At 36.0% G+C, this 26,992-nt stretch overlaps 1 protein-coding gene across 19 annotated transcripts in view; it reads left to right on the top strand.

The window, feature by feature from the left end:
- LOC131415265 (nucleoporin SEH1) overlaps window positions 1-26,992 on the top strand; it is a 162,328-nt gene that overhangs the window by 45,459 nt on the left and 89,877 nt on the right. For all 19 annotated transcript variants that reach the window (XR_009222387.1, XM_058556739.1, XM_058556737.1 and 16 more), the window contains 8 exons: window positions 131-306; window positions 3,272-3,324; window positions 6,128-6,248; window positions 7,907-8,055; window positions 9,420-9,564; window positions 10,021-10,142; window positions 23,358-23,715; window positions 24,141-24,284. Coding sequence is in view for 18 of the 19 variants with exons in the window: in XM_058556739.1 (XP_058412722.1) it covers window positions 131-306; window positions 3,272-3,324; window positions 6,128-6,248; window positions 7,907-8,055; window positions 9,420-9,564; window positions 10,021-10,142; window positions 23,358-23,715; window positions 24,141-24,284 (1,268 nt within the window). In the remaining variant the exon portion in view is untranslated. The remainder of the gene's footprint in view (window positions 1-130; window positions 307-3,271; window positions 3,325-6,127; window positions 6,249-7,906; window positions 8,056-9,419; window positions 9,565-10,020; window positions 10,143-23,357; window positions 23,716-24,140; window positions 24,285-26,992) is intronic.

The raw sequence follows: 26,992 nt of genomic DNA, 5'->3' as shown, positions 1-26,992 counted from the left end.
CAGAAATATTTCTTTTCACTGTATCCATTTTTTTCTTTTTGAGAGATGAAATACATAACTGATTGATAGATAATCTGTAGATTACCCAAGGTAACTAACATTTCATTATTATTCTGCCCTAATAAAAAAGTTCTGTATCTAAGAAAAAGAGCTATATGGAAAGTCAACATTTGTCAGATGCTGTCCTCAAAGAGTCAGCTTTTCAAAGAGATACAGCAAGAACAGAAGAGGAGCAAACTAAAACTGCAAAATCCTTTCCGAGCCAAGATCTTTTTGGTCAGATTTCACCACTGGAACAAGTGCAAGGTACTGAACTATTAGAAATTATTTGTTAATGTGTGTATTTTAATTTCTTTTCTCATTTCTCTATCTTTGTACAAGTATTTATCTGAAGCTCTCATATGCTAAGCTGAAAATGTTTTGGTTTGGCATTTACCTATTAATATCAAGTTTATAATACTTTTATAGGAAAAAGCCTCTTAATTGTCTTTACTGATTAAGCTGAAATCTCCTTTCCGTTGGAAACCATGCTGTCTGATGGTCACAGCATATTTTATATTCAAGACAAGGAGACTGTTTCTAATACTCCTTTCTGCCCACCAATTAATTTGTATTGTTATCAACAGTTATTTTTGTTCCTAAACTTGTTTTTATATAACCTGGTGAAGTATAAATTCTAAAAGAAGTTGTTTCTAAGAAAACCAAGTTGAATGCTTTGGAGTCATTTGAAAATGGCTATCAAATTAGATCTGGGAAAGAAACTACAAAAATGTGGGGAAAGTTGTAAAATATTAAATTGAATAAATAAATTTACAAGCTTCTGCTGTCACATTGCTTTTAAGTACTCTGCATTCTCTTCAAAGAAATCAAAACTGGAAATTGAAAACGATGTATTATGGGCTAATGTAGCAAAGATACCATGTAATTCCAAACTGTGGTTCAGTACTCAAAAAGCCTTGCTTGTGCCCTTATTATAAGATGGATGAATGAGTGTGCATTTATATGTTTAAGTTAAAAATTTCAATGGATTTTTGTATTTCTTGATGAAAAATATCAAATATATATGAAAGTAGAGAGAATGGTATTAACTCCTTACCCTCACAAGCAATAAAAGAAAAAATAGATAAACTAGATTTCATCAAAATTGAAAACTTTTGTGATTCAAAAGATACTATCAAGACAGTGAAAAGGCAACCCAAAGATGGGAGAAAATATTTGCAAATCATGTATACGATAAAAGACTAGCTTCCAGAATATATGAAGTCTTAAAACTCAATAGAAAGACAACCCAATACTGTAAATAGGCAAAGAATGTCAATAGACATTTCTCTAAAGAAATTGTATTGATGGCCAGTAAGCACATGAAAAGATACTCAACATCTTTAGGTATCAGGGAAATGCAGATCAAAACCATGACACCTAGTAGAATAGTTATAGTCAAAAAGATGGGAAAAAACAAGTGTTGATGAGGATATGGAGAAATTGAAACCCTCATCCATTGCTGTTGGGGATGTAAAATGGTGCGACTGCTATGGCAAATAGTTTGACAGTTCTTCAAAACATTAAACATAGTGTTACTGTGTGACCCAGCAATTCCAGTCCTAGGTGTATGACCCAACAGAAATGGAAACACATGTCCACACAAAAACTTGTACATGAATGTTCATAGCAGCATTAGTCACAGGAGCCAAGAATTTGAAACAACTCAGATCTCCATCAACTGCTGAATGGATAAACAAATGTAGTATTTCTATACAATGGAGTATTATTCAGCCATAACAAGGAGTGAAGTATTGATATATGCTATAATGTGGATGAACTTGGAAAATATTATGTTAAGTGAAAGAAGATAGACTTACAAAAGGCCACATGCTGTATGATTCCATGGGTGGTGATTGCTAATGGGTACAGTGTTTCTTTCTGGAGTGATGAAAATATTGTGGAAGTAGAGAGTGATAACCTTGCACAATCTTGTGAAAGTACTAAAAACCACTGAATTGTACACTTTAAAAGGGTAATTTTATGGTATGTAAATTTTATATCAGTTAACAAAAAACTCCCCATATACCCATCCCTTAGTTTGTTAGTGTAAGATTTTGCCACACATGCTTCATCTCTTCTGTTTTTTTGTTACCTTTTTCCTGATATTTTAAAATTCCAAAGGATTATTTCTACATATTTTAGTATGCATCTCTAAAAATAGGGACATTTTCTTACATAATCACGGTGCTGTATTAACACTGCTAACAAACTTAACGGTTCTTTTATCATCATATAGTACTCTAGTCCATATTCAATTTACTATCTCAGTTAGTTTGCTTGAATTGAGATCCAAGGAAGGTTATATTACGTTACAGTACATTTGTTGTTGTATCTCTCAAGTCATTGCCTTGTTGAGGAAAGCGAGGTCAGTCACCCTGTAGCTTGTCCCACTATTTGGATTTGTCTGTTTGCTTACTCATAGTGTCATTTTTTTTTGTTTCCTTCTTCCCCATATCCTCTATAAAGCAGAAGTTAGCTTTAAAGGCTTGATTAGATTCATATTTAAGTTTTTATGGCATATGTATAATTTTTTACGCTTCCCCACTGTAACAGTTTTTTTTTTGTGTGAGGAAGATCGGCCCTGAGCTAACATCTGCCAATCCTCCTCTTTTTGCTGAGGAAGACTGGCCGTGGGCTAACATCCATGCCCATCTTCCTCCACTTTATATGGGACGCCGCCACAGCATGGCTTGCCAAGCGGTGTGTCGGTGCGCGCCTGGGATCCGAACCGGCAAACCCTGGGCCACTGCAGCAGAATGCGTGCACTTAACCGCTTGCACCACCAGGCCAGCCCCCGACAGTTTTTTAATTTAACCGATGATGGGTTACTATACAATTATTATTATTTTTTTTGGTGATGAAGATTAGCCCCGAGCTAACGTCTGTTGCCAATCCTACTCTTTTTGCTGAGAAAGACTGGCCCTGGGCTAACATCTGTGTCCATCTTCCTCTACTTTATATGTGGGATGCCGCCGCAGCATGGCTTGATAAGTGGTGCATAAGTCCGTGCCCAGGATCTGAACCTGTGAACCCTGGGCTACCGAAGCGGAGTGCATGAACTTAACCACTCTGCCACCAGGCCAGCCCCTATACCATTATTTGAAAGTGCTCCGTTCTGTTTCAAGGGAAGAGTGTTTAGTTCATTAATTTGCTATTATTAGGTATTATTGTATATTTTGTTGATAAAATAACTTGGTCTCTCAGTTTTTGTTTTTGTTGTCTTAAACAGACTCACCTGTTGATTTTTGTTTACGATCATGGATGAATAATAAGGATAACAAGGTAATCTCTTATATGTTTGTTATCAATTTCTAGAGTATTATTAGGAGAGTGAAAGTTCCTATTTGACATATATAAGTGCTGAGTAGTATTAATATTAGTTAGAAGTCTTCTACTTGTAAAGAGCAGAAATCCAACCTACTGCTTCAAGTAACTAGGAAGTTGAGCCCAGGGACTATGTATTCCTGGGCTTCATGTGTCGTCAGGACTGTCTCCACCTCTTCTCTACTTCACTTCATGCTGGCTTCCTCTAGAAAGTTGACTCCACGAGGGTAAGGGTTTCTCTTTGCTTTGTTTATTGTGTCTTGAGTGCCTGGCACATAGTTGGCGCTCAATAATTTGTTGAATGATAGGGAGGCTATCTGCATTTGTAGGTCTACACTTCTAACATTTGTGATCAAAAAAGAAGAGTGTGATCTTTTTTTGAGGGTAAATTAAAAAAAATAAATAAGACAACTCTACTGAGCTCACCCGGGTCATACATCTTTGCCTGTTTAAATCACTGTGCTGGGGTGGGTTGGGATAAAGTACTCTGATTTATGACCCTGGACCTTATGTCCACTTCTGTGTGTCTGTGTGTGTATGTGTATACATGTGCATCAGTGTGTATATGTGCACAGATAGAGGAATGTGACTGGCGACCCCAGCAGGACCACATGAAGTATGAAGAGATGGGCTCTTCAAAGGAAGGGGTGCTAAGTAGATCAACAGTTTATGTCCAACATAAACAGTGAACTGGGATTTCAGGCCTGTAATCTCATATTTATGAGACTTGTTTATAAAATATAAACTAAGAACTTTTTAAAACTTGTAAAAGGAGATGTAATTTTTGTTTTATTTTACTTTTCTAAGAATTTTTAAGATTATTTTTATAAAGTGATTATAAAAGGGTCTAAAGTAAGAGTTATTTCCCAATGCCAGGGGTTGGCAAACTGTAGCTCATTGTCCAAATCCAATCTGCTGCCTGTCTTTGTAAAGTTGTATCAGAACACAGCTATGCCCATTTGTTTCCGTATTGTTTATGGCTGCTTTTGTGCTACAACTGCTGAGTTGAGAAGTTGTGACAGAGACTGTATGGCTGGCAGAACCTGGAATAATTTACTATCTGGCCTTTTACAGAAAATGTTTGTCGACTCCTGCTCTGTACGCTTGCTCCCTGTATGTAACCACTAATAACTTTCAAGTGTGATAGATGTGTTTTTAGAGGAAGTTCAGGTATAGTCAAATTGAAATTGTCAGAAAGCATGATTTCTTAAACATTGAATTTAATTCTTATTCTTTAACAAATTACACTTCACTTGCTTAATTTTAGAACATTTATAAAAAATGGTTTCTAAAGAGAGAGAACATAACTTTTCCATATGGTAGGTAATTTATTTTCTTAGGATGGTGGAAGAATTGACTTCCTAAAAGTATTAGAAATCATTGATAATAAAAGAGAGGGACCATAAAACTGGAAAACAGCAAAATAAGTGTAGAAACATGAGATACTTGATAAAAAGGGGAAGAAAAAGTGAGAGTGGGAGGAAAAGAAATATATGAGAAAACCTTAGACCAGAGGGAGCCGCTACTGCATTTGACTTTTGATTTACTTTGACTGTCTAGGCTGCCATGGCAGTGAAGGAAATGTTTTTGTAGGTCTCATTGTCTAAACAGTGAGAGCTATACCACTTTATCAGAATAGAGACGTTTTCCAGGGTCTGTTTAGTTAAGTTGGCCATGTGTAAGGCACCAAGCATGGCAGAGTGGATGGAGTTCTCAGTAGCAGTCATGACCAGAAAGGCAGAGATATTTTACATATTGTTCTTTTTCATATAGATTTTCTCTAATTTTTTTTTATGAAAAATTTCAGATTCAGAGCTTATATTCCACAACAATAGCCCTTGGTGCCCTAGACCTTTATGAGCATAACTCAGCACCGTTATGCTGTGTGCAATTGTGCAATTACATTGAGAGCCAATGTTTCTATCTTAAGAATTAGTGTGCATTTTGCAATCTAATTGTTAAGATGGTATTGTTTGGTTTATATTTAATATGATCATGAAATAAAATCGACACTTAGAAGGAAACGTTTATTTTATTTTTTTAATTTGTTTAAAATTTTATTTTATTTTATTTTTTTTTGTGAGGAAGATCAGCCCTGAGCCAACATCCATGCCAGTCCTCCTCTTTTTTGCTGAGGAAGACTGGCCCTGGGCTAACATCTGTGCCCGTCTTCCTCCACTTTATATGGGACGCCGCCACAGCATGGCCTGACAAGCGGTCCATTGGTGCACTCCCGGGATCCGAACCCAGGCCGCCAGCAGCGGAGTGTGCGCACTTAACTGCTGCGCCACAGGGCCAGCCCAGAAACGTTTATTTTATTCTGGGCCTTGAGTGTCCTTAGCAAACTGCTCTGTGCCCTTAGGGTTACATGGTCCCTGGGTTGAGGAGCGGAGAAATCGATTGTTCCGGTGTAAGTTGCTGAGTCCGACTTTGCTGTTATCTTCACTTCCTATCACAAGTCTTGTGTTGCTCAAATTCAGTTGTGTATTAGTATACTAACTATATTACTAGGTCCTCCGAGCATATGCACACAATTTGACCGTTAACGTCTCATTGGATGAGTTGGGAGAGGGGATGGCATGGGAGCAGAAAGAAAGGTATTAATACATATAAAACTACTAGCCCTTCCTTGCCTAAATTGTGAATTACAGATACTGAGCACACTGGGGGTCCTTTTTTTTTTTTTTTTTTTTGCAGCCTTGAAATATGGTCTTCAAAGCAGTGAGTGTGCTTCTCTTATTTGCATGTTATTTTTTTATAGATTGTTGTTCCTGATGCTGGAAAACGTTTTGAAGATAAGAATCCAAGCAATGAATTAAGCCATACTAGTTTAATAGAAAATGAGAAACTTATGTCACTGACAAGCTTGGAAGGTTCTTCTGGTACTGTAAAGTAACTTGTGTTTTCGTAGTCTTTTCTTGCCACTCTACATCTTTCTGCTTCATTGAAAGTAGTTATTATGCCAGCTTTTTGTTTCTTAGGCTTCTCCTTTACCTCCTACTTACCAGCACTCAAGTGGCTACTTCTGTTAAGTGATGGGATTTTTAAAAACTTATTCCTGGGGGCTGGCCCTGTGGCCTAGTGGTTAAGTTTGGCATGCTCTGCTTTGGTGGCCCAGGTTCAGTTCCCTCGCGTGGACCTACACCACTCGTTGGCAGCCATGCTGTGGTGGTGGCCCACATACAAAGTAGAGGAAAATTGGCACAGATGTTAGCTCAGAGCAAATCTTCCTCAAGCAAAAAGAGGAAGATTGGCAACAGATGTTAGCTCAGGGCAAATCTTCTTCAGCAAAGAAAAAAACCAACCACTTATTCCTGTGTATCAATCCTGACGTGATTATGCTCATCCCTCAGTTTAATGTCATGAAGGTACAAAGTAGTCACCTTAGGTGCCACTCAGTATAAAGCACTATGTTAAGAAATTGGGGAACAATGAAATATTTAGCCTCTGTTCTCTAAAAGACTTGCCAAATAAGAAAAGAGATGCATAGCTGAATCTCGGACTATATTGAGTATATCTCAACAGTACCAACTGTGGGGATCATAGGAGAGTGGCATGTTAATTTTGATTGAGAAAAGTATCTGTGAAGCTTTATTGAAAGAGGATGCGATTTTTCCTCTTTCTTGCAAAGGCTTGTCTGTGATATGCCCTGGCTTGTCTGTGATATGCCCTAACATAGACATGGGAGGAGAGGTACAGTTCAGGAAGCGGGAACAGCTTCATCGAAGGCCCAAAGGTTGGGGCATATAGAACATGTTTGGGGAATAGCCAGTGGTTTCGTGTGGCAGATTTATAGCACCTATAGGAGGCTGAATTGGGGGATAAACCCAGAATAGTAGGCAGGGACCAAATTATTCATAGCTTTGAAGGCCAGGCTGATGAGTTGAGTGGGATAAATAGAATCTATAAATTCAGGACAGATTTTGCTGTCAGTGTTTTTAGATATTTTTGGATTTTGGAAGTGTGCATAAGGAATTGTTGACCTTAATTTATACAGATCTTTGTTCTAGTAATCTAGGTTCTTAGAGATGAAATAGCTAAGTCAAAGATTATGAGCATTTTTAAGGCTTTTAATGTTGATTACAAAATTATCCTCTTGAAAAGGCAGTGACAACTTACAATACCATTAGTGATTGAGAGTTGTAATTTTGTCTTGCCCTCGCTGGGCTGGGTGTTAGAACACTGAAAACCACAGTCAGTGTTGTTGAAAACCACAGTCAGTGTTGTTGTATTGGTTTGTTTACAACTTTTTGGTTTTGGTGGTGGTTGAATATTTTTTAGTCATATCTATCAGTGTTCAACTTTGTTATATCTTTTTTCCTTAGTTCCTTCTTTCTCAAGATCAATATTGTTTGAGTTTCATTTTACATTTAATCATTAATTCACCTAGGATTTATTTTTACTTCTCCTATGATAGGCTTAACTATCCTTTTTTGATAGTTAGCCATTTGCCATACCATTTTCTGAATAATCTGCCCTTTTTCTACTTTTTCAGTCATTACTTTAAATCTTGTCCTGTTTTTTCTCCATTTTACCATAGATGATGATATTGATGATGAAGAGTTTTATGATGATCATTTGGAGGCTTATTTTGAACAGCTGGCAATTCCAGGAATGATATATGAAGACCTGGAGGGACAGGAACCTCCAGAAAAAGATTTTAAGTTACCTACAAGTGATCCTAGTCAGGTATCTTCCAGTCTTTATGGTTTTTCAGAAATTTGACATTAGAAAATTATTATTGGTGTCATTGGATATTAACATAAAACTTACACTTTTGGTTTTATTTGTACTCTTGTTTTTACCAGATATAAACTGATGAGAAATACCTTTCTCGTCCTTTCCTGCTTCCTCTTACCTTTCCCCCACATACAGAAAAATTAGTAGTACAGTATTTATATACCCCTTATCCAGATTAACCAATTGGTGACATTTTGCCATCTTGGCATTTTCTTTTCTTTTTTTTTTTTTTTTATAATTTTATTTATTTCTTTCTTTTTCCCCAAAGCCCCAGTAGATAGTTGTATGTCATAGTTTCACATCCTTCTAGTTGCTGTATGTGGGACGCGGCCTCAGCATGGCCGGAGAAGCGGGGCGTCGGTGCGCGCCCGGGATCCGAACCCGGGCCGCCAGCAGCGGAGCGCACGCACTTAATCGCTAAGCCACGGGGCCGGCCCTTGGCATTTTCTTTGTCCCTCCATAAGTTATGTACTTTTTTCCTGGATCATTTGAAAGTAAGTTGCAGATATTATGACATTTCATCCTAATGAAATGTCAGCATTTATTTCCTGTGAATAAGGACATTTTCCTGTGTAATCATAATTCTGTTATCTAACTTTGATACAGTAGTTTAAATTAATATACAGTCCATATTCAAATTTACCCAGTTGTCTCCAAAATGTCCTTTTATTGTTTTTGATCCACGATTTAATCAAGGATTACACTTGCATTTGGTTGTCATGTCTCTTTATTCTTTAAATTTGGAGTAGTTCTTTCATGTCATTGAAAAACTTTTTGCAAAATCTAGGCTCATTGTTTTCTAAAATGACTTAGAAGCTATATATATCTGATTGCTTTTTTCTCTCCTGATTAAACATTTTGGGAAGAATTCAGATTAAAGATTTTTCTCATGAACAGATTAAACATAGGCAATATTGTGTTACTTCTTATTGCATCACATCAGGAGATGTGTAAGTCTTTATGTCCCACTATTGATAATCTTGGTTAATGTGGTATCTGCCAAATAGCTCTTGGTGAAGGTGCCTTTCTTTCCCCCTTCGTTATCAATAAGTAATCTGTGGGATGATACATCAAGGTCATGTGAACATCCTATGCCCCAACAGCCTTTCACGAACTGGCTTTAGTATCACGTTGAGGCCTCTCAGAAACAATTATTACACTGGTGGTTATAATGGTGATTTTTCCAATTCCTTCTATGTTAATTATCAGGCATCCTTCTGTAAAGAAGGCATTCTTTGCTTCCCATGTTTTCCCCCTCAAAATGTTTGTTTTTAATTTAAAAAATTAATGAAGCTAATGTATTCTTTCAACAGGCAAATGAAAATGGTAGCTTAAACTGTAAATCCCAATCAGAAAATAATAGCTCTCTGGTACCCCATGGCTCACACTCTTGGGGAAATTCTGAAACGACCCACAAAGAGTCAGAGGAAGGCCATGTTGTTTGTCTCTCTGGGTCTGGTAAGTATTGAAGTATGATTCCTTTGTTCTTAAATTCTGTTTGACTCCTTTTTTTCCAAAAAATTCATTTCTTTGGTATGATTTGACATATATTAACCTTTCTATCCCCTTAAGGCTTTAAACAGTGTAAAACTACTCAAAAGAGCTTGTAATAATACCTGAGTACATTGTTATTATTAGAAATACTGTAGTCTATATTTCCTGGATTGTGTATTACGAATGATTGTGTTCTATTCAGATGTTGGAGAATTAGAAATGAATTCTCTGTATGGTAGCAGTTTGTCATGTTTACTGTTGCCTCTTACTGATGGTTATTTTCTCTCGGATGCAAATTGATATATTTGTCATATGAATGCTAAGTATTAGGTTTGCATAAAATAATTTGGATAGCAAGAAGCAGTTATTACATTAGATTACTGAAACTTTGCTCCATTAATTTTTTTCCTTATTTTTCAGGTCATTCTGCAGGTACTGGAGATAGTAGAAGGGATGTAGATTTTTCCTCTAATACTTGGAGAATTGAAAAAGAGAAAGAAAGGGCAGAAAGTCTGAAGGGTATTGTTCTGCATCCTGGCAGAGTAAGTTTATATGCATTTTCTTTAAATTTTCTGTGAAAAGGATAACAAGTCTTCTGTATGATATCAGTTGATTTCTGGAAAATATAGAAAACGTATAAAAAAATCCCTACTGATAATGTTTCTGTGTGTGTGTTTGTATCTTTGATATCACTAAGATTATAGTAAATATCCAATTGTATGCATTTTCTTAAGTATTTAATGATGCATTTAGATTTTTCATTTGAAAAGTTCTTTAGCTCAGAGCGAAACATTAAATACAAAAGCAAACTGATCATCTTTAATCTTGCTCAAGCACATTGTTTTCCATTATTTATTTTTTTCTGTTTGTTAATGGCACTCCTTTACTCTTACACTTAAAACTTGGTAGTCGTTTCTGACTTTTACCAATTTTTGTCTTTCTTGTAAAAGTAATGTATGCCTTGGGATTGTATGATGGTTTTTAATTTAGAGGGAGTGGGTGTGCTTGTATATATAAAGAGACAGTTATTTTATCCTCACAGTAATCCTTAGAGTGTATTAAAGCAGCAAGTGATGATGGGATTGTCATTTTAAAGGCAATGAAGCTCAGAAGACCTAAATCCTGTCAGTATGTCCTCAGGACCATGTCTCAGATTTATTCTTTCCTGTTTACTTCTTTACCACTACTCAAGTTCAAGATGCTTACTACCACATGTCTGATTTATTGCCCTATCTGCAGTATTTTTACAATTCTATTATATTTGTCAACACCAGGTTAATCTTGTTCCACTGACTTTTATATATATGTAATGTTCTCTGTCTCTGTGTTTAAAATTAATAATCATTAAAGTGCATTATAATCTGGCCCAGGGTTAATCTGTTTTTCTCTTGCATATTTCTTCTACAAATCCCTGTTCCTACTTTTTTTCTCCCTTCTTTCCTTAATCCAGATCATAATTATCTGCAGTTTTAGGTCAAGTCCTTGGTTACTTTTTAGTAACTCTAGACTACGTTAATTTGTCTGAATTCCTGTTATGGAGGTTGTATTCTACAATATAGTACTTTCTTATACATAGGGATATTTTACTGTCCAGGAGTGGCCTATTCAGCAGCTTCAAGGATTTATTGCTTCTCACTTACATGCAAATACAGTAAAGTACAGTGCCCCTTCCCTCAGGTAACCAGAACAGGTATTCAGAGTTGATGGATTTTTCCTCCTAGGACAGTGCTTTCGACCCTTTGAAACTTAGTAGGAAAATCAAAGAAATACTTAGATAATTTACAGTAAGGCAGAATCCTGGTTACTGAATCTCGTACCTATTGAGAGAAGTCCCCAAGTTCTAATTGAGTTACATTCTAAAAGTTTTTTGAAGTTTGGACGTCTTTCTGTGTTAGTAAAAACATAGTTTCTGATGATCCATTTCTAGTCCATCTTCTAAAAAAGTATTTAATTGAGATAGCCAGGTTCCGTAGGAGCCTTCAGGCTCTCTGATGGCGAAGCCTTGAGGCCCTCAGCAGTGGTTGAAGGAAGGCATTGAGCGTGGAGGGACAGTGAGGATTGGCCTCTGGCAGCCGAGGATTGGGACAGTGTGGAAGGAACACATTCATCAAAGCTTTTTTATTGCATGGATGGGGGGAAATCCCTACCTGTAGGTCAGTCGTAAAACACGTTACGTTAGTTCATGAAATGTCTTATTTTTCTGTGTTTTAAGGTGATGCGATTTGTTTTACCATGAGGTGATAATACTGTGTCCCTGATTTGGCAAGGTCAGCAGCCCATTTTTCTTATTGAATGTTATCTAAAGAACTCCAACCATCTTAAGTAAATTTCTTTCTGTTTTGTTGTAAATTTGCTGTCTATAAGAAATAGACTTTTTTTTCCCCCACCAAACTAATGTAAATTGCGGGAGTTGCAGGAGCATGGGTGCCATCTTGTGGTAAAACTCTCCTTACCTGAAAAGGAAAAAATTGGAAAAAAAAATTTTATCAAGGGGATTTTAGGTATCAACTTCATAGCTGTATGAGTTCTGTATGTATAATTTGGATCATAAGATTTTTGTCTCCTTCACAATTCCTTCATTCTGGTTTTGCTTTTAAAGATATCTTTTATTATCTATTATTACCTGAACGTTTTTCACCTGTTAGAATCTATTATTGTTCTCTCGGCTCTGTTTCTTCAATGGTCAGGAAGTGTTTCCCCCTTCCAGCATTTTCTCCTAATAATAATATAGCTTTATAAGCAATGCCATGAGTTTTGTACCTGGGTGGAGTTTTTTTTTCCCTACTGATACCCACTTTTCCATATTTATTGAAATAATGCTTGCTTTTTTGTGTGTCTCCATTTTTCATGTTTTAAATATATTTTTAATTGTGGTAAAATGTATGTAACATAAAATTTACCATTTTAACCATTTTTAAGTATACTTCAGTAGTGTTAAGAACATTTGCATTGTGCAACCAATCTCCAGAATTCTTCTTCTTGCAAAACTGAAACTCTGTACCCATCAAACAACTCCCTATTCCTACCTCCCTCAGCCTGTGGCAACTGCTCTTCTATCTTCTGTCTCTATGAATTTGGCTACTCTAGATGACCTCATATAAGTGGAATCATACAATATTTGTCTTTTTGTGAGTGGCTTTTTTCAGTTAGCATACTGTCCTCAAGGTTCATACATGTTACAGCATGTTTCAGAATTTGGTTCATCCATGTTAGAGCATGTTTCAGAATTTCCTTCCTTTCTAAGGCTGAATAATACTGCATTGTATGTATATACTACATTTTGTTTATCGATTCATTTGTCAGCAGACACTTGGGTTGCTTCCACCTTTTGGCAATTGTGAATAATGCTGCTATGAACATGAGTGTACAAATATCTCTTTAAGACCCTACTTTCAATCATTATGAGTATATACCCAGAAGTGAAATTGCTGGATCATATGGTAATTCTATTTAAAAATTTTTGGGAACCACCGTACTGTTTTCCATAGATGCTGCATCATTTTACATTCTCACTAGCAATGCATGAGGGTTTCTCCTGATCCTCCACATCCATGCATATGTATGTAATACATTACTTAGTTTTAGTTTTTGAACTTTATACCAAGGGCATTATTTTATATACTGTCTTCCGTGATTGTCTTATTTCACTCAGTATTACTAAGATTATCCGTATGGTTGCATGTAACTGTAGTTCTTTTAGTTTCCTTAGTGTGTCATACTCCATTGTGGCTGTTGCATTTACCTTTATTTCTAGATAGTATGTAATTCCCCTTTATGTTTCCTCGTGGAGTCAATGAATGGTATTTAGTAGTTTATTTCTAATTTCCAAGTACTTAAGACTTTCTAAAATTACTTTTTTATATACCACATAATGTTTATTACTTTAATCATTCATAAGTATACAGTTCAGTGCATTAAATACATTCACAGTGCTGTGTAATCATCACCAGAATCCATACCCAAAACTTTTTCATATTCCACAACAAAAACTGTACCCATGAAACAATAACTTCCCTTTCCCCTCAAGACCTTGATAACCTCTGTTCTACTTTCTTTCTCTATAAATTTGCCTGTTTTAGGTACCTCATATAAGTGGAATCATACAATATTTGTTGTGTGTCTGACTTATTTCACTAAGTATGATGTTTTCAAGGTTCACTCATGTAGCATATATAAAAATTTCATTCCTTTTAATGGCTGAATAATATTCCATTGTAGGTATATACCACATTTTATTTATCTATTCATCTGTCAATAAACACTTGGTTTATTTCCACCTGTGGCTATTGTGAATAATGCGGCTGTGAGCATTGGTGTTCAAATATCTGTTCTAATCCCTGCTTTCAGTTCTTTTGGATATATACCTAGGAGTGGAACTGATGAGTCATATGGTGGTTGGTTCTATGTTTAACTTTTTGAGGAACTACCATACTGTTTTCCATAGTGTTCCACCAGCAATACACGAGGGCTCCAGTTTCTCTACATCCTATTCAACCCTTAGATTTTCTCTTTTTTTGATTATAGCCATCCTGATGAGTGTGAACTGGAATCTCGTTGTGGTTTTGATTTGTGTTTCCCTAATAACTAATGATGTTGAGCATCTTTTCCTGTGCTTATCAGCCATTTCTATATCCTCTTTGGAGAAATGTCGTTTAAGTCCTTAACCCATTTTTCACTTGGGTTATTTTTTTGTTGTTGAGTTGTAGAAATTCTTTGTATCATCTGTATATTAATCCAATATCAGATATATGATTTGTAAATATTTTTTTCCATCTATAGGTTGTCTTTTACTTTCTTGATAGTATCCTTTGATGCTCAGAAGTCCTTAGTGTTTATGTAATGTGATCTATTTTGCTTTGGTTGCCTGTGCTTTTGGTGTCATATCCATGAAATTGTTGCCAAATTCAGTGTCACGAAGATTTTCCTGTGTTTTCTTCTAAGAGTTTGTTTTTTATAGTTTTAGCTCTCACATTTAGGTCATTGACGGTTTTAAGTTAATTTTCATATATGGTGTAAGGTAAGGATTCAACTTCTTTCTTTACAGGTGGATATTCATTTTTTTCAGCACCATTTGTTGAAAAGACTGTCCTGTCCCCATTCCATTGGTTTATATGTCTGTCTTTATGCCATTACCAAACTGTTTTAATTATTGTAGCTTAAAAGTAAGTTTCAAAGTCAGGAATTGTTCGTCCTCCAACTTTGATCTTCTTTTTCTAGATTGTTTTGGCTCTCTGGGCCTCCTTGCTATTCCATGTAAATTTAAGGCTCGGCTTTTCCCTTTCTATGGAAAAGGCTGTTGGAAGTTTGATAGGGATTGCATTGACTCTGTATAGATTGGTTTGGGTAGTATTGACATCTTAACAATGTGAGGTCTTCCTGTCCAGGAACACAGGATATCTTTCCATTTAGGTCTTTTTTAATTTCTTTCAGCAATGTTTCGTAGTTTTCAGTGTGCCAGTATTTCACTTCCTTAATTAGATTCATTCCTAAGTATCTTATTGTTTTAGATTCTATTGTAAATAGAATTGCTTTCTTAATTTCCTTTTTTGATTGTTCATTACTAGTGTATAGAAAAATAACTGATTTTTGTGTTGATCTTGTACCCTGCAACTTTGCTGAATTCATTTATTAGCTGTAGTAGCTTTCTTTTGGATTCTTTGGAATGTTCTGTATATATGAGCATGTCATTTCTTTTTCTTGTCTAATAGCTCTGGCTAGAACTTCCAGTACAATGTTGAATAGCAGCAGTGAAAGCAAGCATCTTTGTCTTATTCCTGATCAAATGAGGAAAGCTTTCAGTCTTTCACCATTCAGTATGATGTTAGCTGTGGGTTTTAAAAAATATGTTTCATCAAGTTGAAGAATTTTTCCTCTGTTCCTAGTTTTCTGAGAGTTGCTATTATGAAAGGGTCTTGGATTTTGTCATATGCCTTTTTTGCATCAGTTAAGATGATCATGTGGTTTTTCCCCTTTGTTGTATTAATGTGTATTACACATTAATTGTCTTTCTTGATTGATTGATTTTCTTAAGTTGAATCACCCTTACTCTCTTAGGATACATCCCACTTGGTTATGGTGAATAATCTTTTCATATGCAGTTGGACTTAATTTGCTAATATTTTTAAAAATCTAGATGTATAAGGTATAATGGGTTTTAATTTTCCTGTGATGTCTTTCTCTGGCTTTGGTATCAGTCATTGGCCTCATAGAGTGAGTTAGGAAATGTTTCTTCATCTTTCGTTTTTTGAAAGAGTTTTAGAAGGATTGGTGTTAATTCTTCTTTAAATGATTGATAGAATTCCCTGGTGAAGCCATCTGGTCTAGGCATTTTCTTTGTTAGGAGGGGTTTGATTACTGATTCAATCTCTACTTGTTATAGTTCTGTTGAGTTTTTCTATTTTTTAGTCAGTTTAGGTGATTTGGGTGTTCAAAGAATTTGTCCATTTCTTGTTGGTTATCTAATTTGTTGGCCTACAGTTGTTCATAGTGTTGTCTTATAATCCTATCTCTGTCAGGTCGGTGGTAACGTCCCTACTTTTCCTTTCTGATTTTAGTTATTTGCGTCTCTTCTCTTTGCTGGCTAAAAGTTTGTCAATTTTGCTGATCTTCTCAAACAACCAACTTTTGGTTTCATTGATTTTTCTCTATTGTTTTTCTATTCTCTATTTTGTTTATTTTCACTCTAATCTTTAGTATTTCCTTCCTTTGCTAACTCTGGGTTTAGTTTGCTCTTCTTTTTTAGTTCCTTAGGGTATAAAGTTAGGTTATTGATTTGAGATTTATCTTCTTTTTTAATGTAGGCATTGATAGCTGTTCCCTAAGACCAGTGCTTTCACTGCATCCAGTAAGTTTTGGTATGCTTTATTTGGTTTTCTTTCATCTTTATAGGTATTTTCCTAATTTCTTTTGTCATTTCTGTTTCACCCATTGGTTGTTTAAAAGTGTATTGTTTAATTTGTACATTTTGTGAATTTTCCAGTTTTTCTTTTTTTTTAAATTTCTAACTTCATCCTGTTGTGATTTGGAGAAGATACTTTGTATGATCTCTATCTTTTTATATATCTGTTGAGACTTGTTTTGTGGCTTATCATATGGTCTATCCTGGAGAAATTCACATGTGCCCTTGAGGAATGTGTGTTCTGTTATTGAGTGGAGTATTCTGTGTATGTCTTTTACATCTCATTGGTTTATTTTGTTGTTCAAGTTCTCTGTTTTCTTACTTATCTTCTGACTGCTTGTTCTATGCATAATTGAACGTGGAGTATTAAAGTCTCCAACCAGTATGGTAGAACTGGCTATTTCTCCCTTGAGTTCTGTCAGTTTTAGCCTCATATATTTTGAGAGTCTGTTATTAGGTGTGTAAATGTTTATAATTATTATATCTTCTTGCTATATCAAAGTTTTTATTAATATATAATGTCCTTTTTTTGTCTCTTGTAACCTTTTTTTGATTTAAATCTACTTTATCTGATGTTATAGCCACCCCAGCTTTCTTTTGGTTACTATTTGCATGGAATATCTTCTTCCATCCTTTCACTTTCAACCTATTTGCATCTTCGGATCTAAAGTGAGTCTCTTGAGACAGCATATAGTTGGATTATGTGTTTTTATCCATTCTGCCAAACTCTGTCTTTTGATTGGAGAGTTTAAGCTATTAACATTTAAAGTAATTACCAATAAGGAGGAACTTTTGCCATTTTGCTATGTGTATTCTCTATGCATTATAGCTTTTTTTATCCTTCATTTCTTCCATTGCTGCCGACTTTTGTGTTTAATTAATTTTATGTAGAAAACATTTTGATTGTTTTCTCATTTCCTTTTGTGTATACTTGTAACTGTTTTCTTTGTGGTTACTGTGGGTATTACGTTTAATATCCTAAAGTTATTACATTCTAATTTGAATTTATACCAACTTAACTTCGATCATATATAAAATCTTTCCTCCTGTATAGCTCCATCCTCCCCCTCTTTTGGTAATGATGTCACAGATTACATCTTTATACATTGTGTGCCCAATAACATAGATTAGGAATTTTTAAAATACATTTGTTTTTTAAATCATGTAGAAAATTAAAAGTGGAGTTACAAATCAAAAGTTATGATAATACTAGCTTTTATAATTGCCCATGTATTTACCTTTCCTGGAGATCTTTTTGTCTTCATATGGCTTTGAGTTACTGTCTAGTGTCCTTTCATTTTAACCTGAAAGACTGCCTTTAGCATTTCTTACAGGGCAGCTTTCATGAAAAAGAACTCCCTCAGCTTTTGTTTATCTGGGAATGTCTTAATTTTTCCCTCATTTTTTTTTTTGTGGGAGATTAGTGCTGAGCTAATATCTGTTGCCAATCTTCCTCCTTTTTTTCCTCCCCAAAGCCCCAGTAGATAGTTGTATGTCACAGTTGTACATCCTTCTAGTTGCTCTATGTGGGATGCCACCTCAGCATGGCTTGATGAGCGGTGAGTAGGTCCGCACCCAGGATCTGAACTCGCGAACCCTGGGCTGCTGAAGCAGAGTGTGCGAACTTAACGACTATGCCACTGGGTCGGCCCCTTTCCCCTCATTTTTGAAGGACAGTTTTACCACATACAGGATTCGTGGTTGACAGGTTTTTTTCCACCTCTCAGCACTTTGAATATATCAACCTACTGCCTTCTGGCCTCCAAAGTTTCTGATGAGAAATCTGCTGGGTATCTTACTGAGGATTCCTTGTATGTGACAAGTAGCTTCTCTCTTGCTGTCTTCAAGATTCTCTTTGTCTTTTGACAGTTTGATTATCATGTCTTGGTATAGGTTTCTTTGAATTTATCCCATTTGGAGTTTGTTGAGCTTCTTGGGTGTTTATATTCGTGTCTTTCATCAAGTTTCGGGAAATTTTCAGCCATTATTTCTTCAGATATTCTTTCTTCCCCTTTCTCTTTCCTGTGATTCCCACAATACGTTGTTGGTCCGTTTGATGGTATCCCACAGGTCCCTTAGGCTCAATTCAGTTTTCTTAAGACTCAGTAATTTCAGTTGACCTATCTTCAGGTTTGCCGAACCTTTATTCTGCTTGCTCAGATCTGCTTTTGAACCCCTCTAATTAATTTTTCATTTTAGTTATTGTACTTTTTAGTTTCAGAATTTCTTTTTGGTTCCTTTTTATAATTATCTTTATTGATATTTTCATTTTGTACATAGATTATTTTCCTATTTCTCCATGTCTTCCTTTAGCTCTGTGAGCATCTTTAAGACAGTTGTTTTAAAGTCTTTGTCTAGTAATTCTGATTCCTTGTGTATATTTTCTGTTGATTTACTTTTTTCCTTTTGATGTACCATGCTTTCCTGTTTTTTTGTACGCCTGGTGATTTTTGGGTTGCAAATAAGACATTTGAATCTTACAGTGTGATAACCCTGGAAATAAGATTTTCCCTTTTCTCTAGGGCTTACTTTTATTTAATTTTTGTAGAGTGTGTCTATGCAGAGATCAGCCTGAGGTGAAAGCTTAAGGTTTTACCGGTCTTCTCTGAGCCTGTATTTTTCCCTGGGTGTCTGCAGTGGTTCTCTTAATTCTCTTCTATAGATGGTTGTTTTTGAATGTCCAAAGAAACAGATGTGACTGCTTTAAATATGCTGGAGGCCATTTTAGCTGGTGAGGGTTGAAACAATGGTGGCCAGCCTCTGTGCCTACAGCTCTGTGATCAGAAGCAGCAGTCTGCAGTCACAACACAGAAACCTGATAAATGGAGGCAAAATCCTTATTGCCTCCCTGGCTCCAGCAACCCATACTAAAAATGCGGATTGCCTTCCCACAGTTGCTTGCTTTGGGATTAGGGGGTGGGGGATGTGTAGCCACTATCATCCTGAAGCCTGAAAGTGACTGGCATTAACTGTAATTTACCAGCCAAGTTTTTTCTCTGGTAGCTGTAAGTGGTCAAATAGTCTCCAGAGTTCCAAAATAATTATAGTCACGGGCTGAATAATGACATTTCGGTCAACAATGGACCACATATATGATGGTGGTCCCATAAGATTAGTACCATATAGCCTAGGTGTGTAGTAGGCTATACCATCTAGGTTTGTGTAAGTACATGTTATGATGTTCGCACAATGACGAAATCTCCCCATGACACACTTTTTAGAACATATCTGTGTTGTTAAGTAACACATGACTGTATTTCAGAGGTTTTTGCCAGTACGGTACCGTCATTGTCTAGGTGGAAAGACAGATTCCTGGTGCTTTGTCCTCTGCCATCTTCCCTTGCATCACTCCTTGTTACCTTACTTTTTATTTTTGACTTTGTAGGATTATAATCAGAATTTGACCTGAAAAATCTAACCCTTCTGAATGTTTTAGGTAAAGTGTATATTTATATATGTATTTCATGGACATAAAAAAAATGAAAACTAAATGCTTTTTTTGAGGAATGTTTAGCTATTTGTTCAGGCTATTTATTACATTATTCAGTTTCTCTATGATCACTCTTATTTTTATCTACTAAATGTATCAATTCTAGAAAAGATAAATCAAAGTCTCCAATTTTAATTGAATTTTTGTGAAATTATTTTTTTTGCACCTCAAAGGTTTTTTTCTTTATATACTTCTCTGCTATGTTTAATGCATACAAGATTATGGTTGTTATAACCTTGTTTATAAGATTATACCTTTTTAGTAATAGTGCCCTTCTTTTGTCCTGTGCTTTTAACCTTAAATTCTCCTTTGTATGATATTAGTATTGATACCCTTGCTTTTATTTTGTATATGCTTGTTATCTTCTTTTCCATCCATTTTTAAAAATTTTTCTTTATCATTTGTTTAGAGAGTTTCTTATAAATAGCATGTAGCTAGGTTTTCTTTTTTAATGTAATCAGATAATCTGTTTTTTTAATGAGCTAGTTAATCCTTTAATAGTATAATTATTAATGTTCTTGATTTTATTTTTATGTTTTACTTCATTTATTATTTATTTTACATTGTTTTTATCATTTTCAAATTTTTTATTGCGCTGTTCATCCCTGTCTCACTTTCTCTCCCTCCCCAGTTTTTCTTCCTTGTTTATTTGGAAGTTCTGTTATCATTTTCCATTGATTTTAAAATACAGCTTTTTTTATATTTTAATGTTTCTGAAATCATGTGTCTTACAGTTACTGATATGTCACAGTTTAATGTTTTCTTTCATAATGGCACATACAATAATGGCAAATCTTAAAATAGCATCCTTCATAGAATCTAACCATTTATTTTTCCATTCTTAGAGGGCAAACTTTCTTTTCCCTAATTTATTATTGAACAAATTTCTCAGCTATTATTTGAGACAATACCAGCACATTCCCACCAGGGTGCTTTGTTGCCTCTGTTTCCCTTAGAATCTAATAAGATGGGACTTTCAAATACTTTCATTACCTCCTCTCAAAACCCCACCTCCTAAGAGACCTTTGAATTGCTTTTCTTTTTTTTTTTTTCTTCACATTTCCTAACTCTTAAGCTTTGCTAAGAGAGTTATACTGTCAAAGTGTAAACAAAGACCTTTTTTTGTGTTTAGGTTTAAAAACTGTCAGAGCAGCTCCATTCTTTTCTTTTGTTTGTTTTTTCTCTCTTTCTTCTTTTTTTCTTTTTTTTTTTTTTTACACACCCTTGTGTTGAGGGCTGTCTTTAAATAGATTGCAGCAAGGGACCCAGAAGCAGGTCATCTACAAATGGTTGAGCACCAGGTTTCCCACAAACGAGGCATTGTCTGTGGGGCGAGAGACTAGCTATCCGTGGCTCTGCACTGCTGTCATATTGTTCCACCTGGGTGTGATTCTTACTTAGAGGCATTCAGTCATAATCCCACAGATAGTAGCTTTGCCACCATTGGCTTCTTGGCCAAGCACATAAAGGGTTCAAGCATACTTTATCAAAGAGTACAGTGACTCCAGAGACCGTCATCACCTGGCTGCGTTCTTTATTCAGGATTGTTTTAAGTTGCTTTACTGAGGAGAGAGCTAGTTTCCCAGATTCTGGTTCTTTTTAATCCTTGCTTGTATCATATATGAAAAATAATTATCTAGTTTTAAATGGTATTTCTTTGTCTCTCTTGTCTTTTTTTAAATTGGGCTATTCATATTTTAACTATTGTTTTTATAAGTTTCAATGTTAAGGTGATATTTTGATCCTTACACATTTTATTAATTTATTTAATTTTTTGGCTCAAACCACAGAAATTTATTTTCTCACAGTTCTGGAGAAATCCGAAATCAAGGCTTTGGCAGGGTTGTTTTCTCCTTAGGCTTCTCTTCTTGGCTTGTAGATGGCCGTCTTCTCCCTATGTCTTCCCGTGGTCTTCCCTCTGCTGATTCTTATGTGTTTTACGCTTTAGTGTTTGTGTTAGTTTCCTAGGGCTGCCGGAACAAATTACCAAAATTTTGCTTGCTTAAAACAACAGAAATTTATTCTCACTGTTCTAGAGGCCGAAAGTCTGAAATCAAGATGTTGGAAGGGCTAACCTCCCTCCAAAGGCTCCTTCCTTGCTTTTTCCAGCTTCTAGTGGCTTCTGGTGTTCCTTAGCTGTGGCAGCATCACTCCAGTACCTGCTTTCATCTTCATGTGGCCTTTCCCACTCTGTCTCTGTGTCCCTCTGAGATCTTCCTCTCCTTTCTCGTATGAGGACACTACTCACCGGGTTTAAGGCCGATCTTAAATCTAAGATGATCTCATCTCAAAATCCTTAACTTAATTACATCTACAAAGACCCTGTTTCTGAATAAGAGCATAATGTACAGGTACCTGGGGTTTAGACTTGGACATATCCTTTTTTGGGAGACACAATTTAACCCACGAGAGTGTTACACTTAGAAGATGTTATCTGCTGAATAGAAAATGATCCATCTGTATTTTTCTCTGGGTACTTTTACATCTAAATCTTTAAGCCATCTGGAATTAATTTTGATATAAGGTAGAGATGTAAGTTTAATTTTTGAACAACATTGTTGGAAAATTAACCAGTTAATAAATGGTGGCACTAGGATTTAAACCTATGACTTTATTTCAAACCCAGCATCTTTTCTTTTATACAGAACTACCTCCTTTTAGTATTTTAACTTTAAAAAACTTTGCCTATGAGGCTGTTTTTGTCATCCTACATCTTACGACAGAAAAGACTGCTCTTATAGGCTTTATTGGCACTTGAGGTAATGGTGGTAGCTGAATATCTAAAAAGAGTATTGTAGGCACTTGAGCTTTCCTTTTTAGTAGTAGTTATTCTAGGAAAGAATGAGACATGCCATTTGGGAAAGAATGTTGGAGGGCATGGTTTTGAGGCACTGGCTTAATTTGCCATGTCTAATGCAATAGTTATTGGACTCCTCAGGGACCCCATTTGTACTATTTTCTATTTTACTCTTATTAAAATATATTAATATCTGTTTTCAAGGGCTGTTATTCATATTTTATAAGGCTGGTCAGAGTAATGGGCTTACCATCCTTGTAGAGACTTTTAGTAATAATTATAAAAGTTAAACTGACATTTCTAACATTCTGTAATGTAGTGAACACGTCGAACCCACTTTGGTATCTGAATCTGTTGATGTATGTTTGCCATGACCACATTATGAATTTTGGTTTTGGTAAATTGCTTAACATTGGTTCATATATATTCTGGAAGAATACAGTGAATACTGTATAGTCTGTTCCTTTACATAATAAACATTTTATGTCAACTACATAGTTTTTTTCCCATAAAATTTTGGAATGAGTTATGAAAAACAAAACTTACTGCTGCTCTGTTGTTGCTTTTTAAAGGAAAGCACAAGAGAAGTTCTGGTGAAGACTATCAGCGCTACTAATGCAAAACTTAACCCTGTTTATTTTCATGATATAAATGCCAATAAAGGTGATTTTGACTCAATGGACACTTTAAAGCTGGAGGCAGGGTCTCCTCATCAAAATAAGCCTTTGACATCAGATTCAGAAACAGTTTTGCCTGTGGATAGATGTTTAGACACTGAGACTCCCGAAGTGTCCATTCAAGAAAATGTGGACGTAGAATCTTTGAAGCCTGTTAGTGACAATGGATTTAATTCCACTGATATTCTTCGGCTACCAACTAGCGAAAGGCGAACACGTGAATGTTACAACTCTATTCCAAAGAGTAAAGATGGTAAGTGGGCTTTTTTTTTTTAATAAAAGTAAAGAAATATATAAAATGTTTATATATTGGGAGTAGAATATATTTCCAAATGGACCTTGCCTAGTTTTTCATATTAAAATATTTAAGTGTTTTATAGATGAAAAAATGGTATCTCTATTCATAGATCTAGTGGAAATGTACCTTTCTTAAGTCTTAGTCTTCTTTTCCTTTGTCCCTCATTCTCCATTATAGACTTTTACTGTGATTTAGGCTGGCTTGTCCACCATCAGAGAGGTGCTTTTGGGGAAATGGATTTCATTTCTCTAACTAGATTTGGGCAGATTTTAGTACTGTTGATAACTAAGATAAGTCAAGTAAATAAAGTTATTTAAGAATATTATATCATTTTATTTGTTGCATGTGTCATTGGATATTTTTGGAATTTTATTTTTTAGAAATGGATCTACCACAGAGTGTAGTCTATCAAAATGAAGAGGGCAGATGGGTCACTGACCTTGCCTATTATACATCTTTTAATAAAGAACAAGATTTAAACATGTCTCTGACTGATGAGATGAATGAAGACTTCAGATCTGGTTGTAAGTGTATTGATAACCACTTCATTATACCATTTTCATTGTTTCTGATGGTGTTCTGAGATTACTTTGTATATGTTGGTTAGCCACATAAAATCCCTTTTGGAATATATAATACTTAGGCTCTTCACTTGTTTTTATAGGAACAAAGGCTTGAGTTAGTCAGTGCTAATCATTGCAGAATGAGCTGAGCCTTTTCCTTAAGCAAGTCAGACTAGCACTCTTTTACTTCAGTTTAGAACCTTCATATTGTAGAGTTGGAAGACAGCTTAGGCTTTCCTTTCTCACTTTTTAAATTCTGTCTTGAACAAAAGAAGTATTCTGATAAATGAGCAATTACAAAAGCCAGTCCATTTTGGAGAAAAAGCTAGGAAATGTGGTAGAAATGATGGGAGAAAAGTGATGAGAAAGATGAATGAAATCTCAAAGGATGAGAGTGTTAGGAACATCAGTTAGGTTTGTTGATTAGCAGAATCTGTGATGGTGAAAGGAACAACTGGGTTAGGTTGCAGAATGCACGACATTTTGAGCCTTAGTCTGTGGAGATGTTGCTGTGCCACGGAGGCCTCCAGTACCTGAGCACCTCGAAACCTGAGATGAGGAAAGGCATCCAGTGGCCTGTCAAGCCCAGTCTTATTTTTAGTAGGCTCAGAAGGTGCCAGAGGAAGAAGTTATTCTAATTGCTGCTTGTACTAAGCTCCTCCTAAATGTCTAATGATGTGAAAGTACAGAGATAAATAAGGCGTTTTTCCAGCCCTTAAGAAACTATCAGACAAGAATACAAAACAGCCATCAGCATCATAAGAGACACAAACCAAACGCTTTTGGAATTTAGGGGAGAGAGAATTTTTGCATGAGTGGTTAGCAGAGGATTTCACATACGAGGTGGCTTTTGAGGTGGAGTTTTAACAGGTGAATATTTGGGGGCATGAGAAATTCCAAAGGGATGGAAAACCCAGTGAGAGAGAATGAGATGAGAAAGCATGGGCATGTTTTGAGAATGGAAAATAGTCCAATGTGGCTGGCATTTATGGTAAGATATGAGAAGGGGAGAGTAATGAGAGATGAAGAGATGAAGCTGGAGGGGTAAAGTGGGGCCAGGGAGTGGGTAGAGCTTTGACTACCATGGCAAAGAGTTGAGGCTTGTTTGGTAAGCAATAGGGAGCCACTGAAGACTTGCTTGTCCAACTTGCTTTTGTGAGACTTATTCTGGCAATGGTGGTCAGTTGAGTGGGAGACTCCTTAGGATGTTGTAAGTGTCACAGTGAGAATGAAAAGAAAGTAGCTAATGAAAGATACGGAGGTAAAATGGTTACGATTTGGTGACTGGATTTTAGGGGATATTAGGCAAGAACATTGAGGTTTGTGGTCTGAGTTGTTTGAGAAAATAGCAGTACCCTTAACTGAGATGGGGAAAATCAGAAGTAGAATTTTGGATGATTGTGGTTTGAGGTGGGGATAGTCAGTAGTTGGAAATATGAGTCAGAAATTGGAGGGGGGCCAGCCCCGTGGCTTGGCGGTTAAGTGCGTGTGCTCCGCTACTGGCGGCCTGGGTTCGCATCCTGGGTGCGCACCGATGCACCGCTTCTCCGGCCACGCTGAGGCGGTGTCCCACATACAGCAACTAGAAGGATGTGCAACTATGACATATAACTATCTACTGGGGCTTTGGGGAAAAAAAGGAGGAGGATTGGCAACAGATGTTAGCTCAGAGCCGGTCTTCCTCAGCAAAAAGAGGAGGATTAGCATGGATGTTAGCGCAGGGCTGATCTTTCTCACAAAAAAAAAAAAAAAGAAGAAAGATATTGGAGGTTAAGTTACAGTTAGAGCTTGCTCAAGATATCTTGATTTACAAAGGATGAGAGTGCAGACTGGACAGTGGATATTTGACTTTTACATTTAAAAAGTCAGTGCTCATGGAATTCTCATGTGTTGCTGGTGGGAGTGTAAATTGATACAACCATTTTGGAAACTTGTTTGACAGTGTCTTGTGAAGGTGAACTTCAAGATCTTCATACTTTATGACCCAGTAATTCTACACCTGAGTATATACCCAGTATATAGAGTCTATATATTCACTAAAAGACAAAGACTAAAATGTTTATTGCAGTACTACATGTATTAGCCCCAAACTAGAAACTCCCAAATTCCCATTAACAATGGAATGGATTGTGTGAAACTCCCGAATTCCCATTAGCAGTGGAATGGATTGTGTTTATTCATACACTGGAATGCTATGTAGCAATGGGAATGAATGATGTGTAGCTACTTGCAACAACATGGGTGAATTTCACAAATACGTCGAATGAAATAAGGCTGACTAAGAAAACATACTATATAATTCTGTTTATTTAGAATTACATATATGTTTAAATTCTGTACAGTCAAACATCCCCTGCCCTGTGGAGTAAGAAGTAATGATAGTGGTTACCCTTGGGCCGGCATGTGGTGACAGGAAGGAAGCTTGAGGGGCTTTTTGGGTGTTGGCAGTGTTCTGTTTCTTGATCTGGGGTGTTGATGTGGCTATACAAATGTGTTCAGATTGTGAAAATTCATTGAGTTGTATACTTATATATACTTTTCATGTGTATATTAAGCTTTGGTAAGACGTTTTTAAAAATTAGTGATCAAACTGAGAAAAAAGAATTGCAATTTGTATTACAGATTACGGGCTTGTTTCTCTAGTATGTAAATAGTTCTAATAAATGATA

Source organism: Diceros bicornis, chromosome 16, assembly GCF_020826845.1.
Source record: "Diceros bicornis minor isolate mBicDic1 chromosome 16, mDicBic1.mat.cur, whole genome shotgun sequence".
Lineage (NCBI taxonomy): Eukaryota > Metazoa > Chordata > Mammalia > Perissodactyla > Rhinocerotidae > Diceros > Diceros bicornis.
The sequence above is the reverse complement of the archived record's forward strand: the minus strand, read 5'-3'. Positions and strand labels throughout refer to the sequence as shown.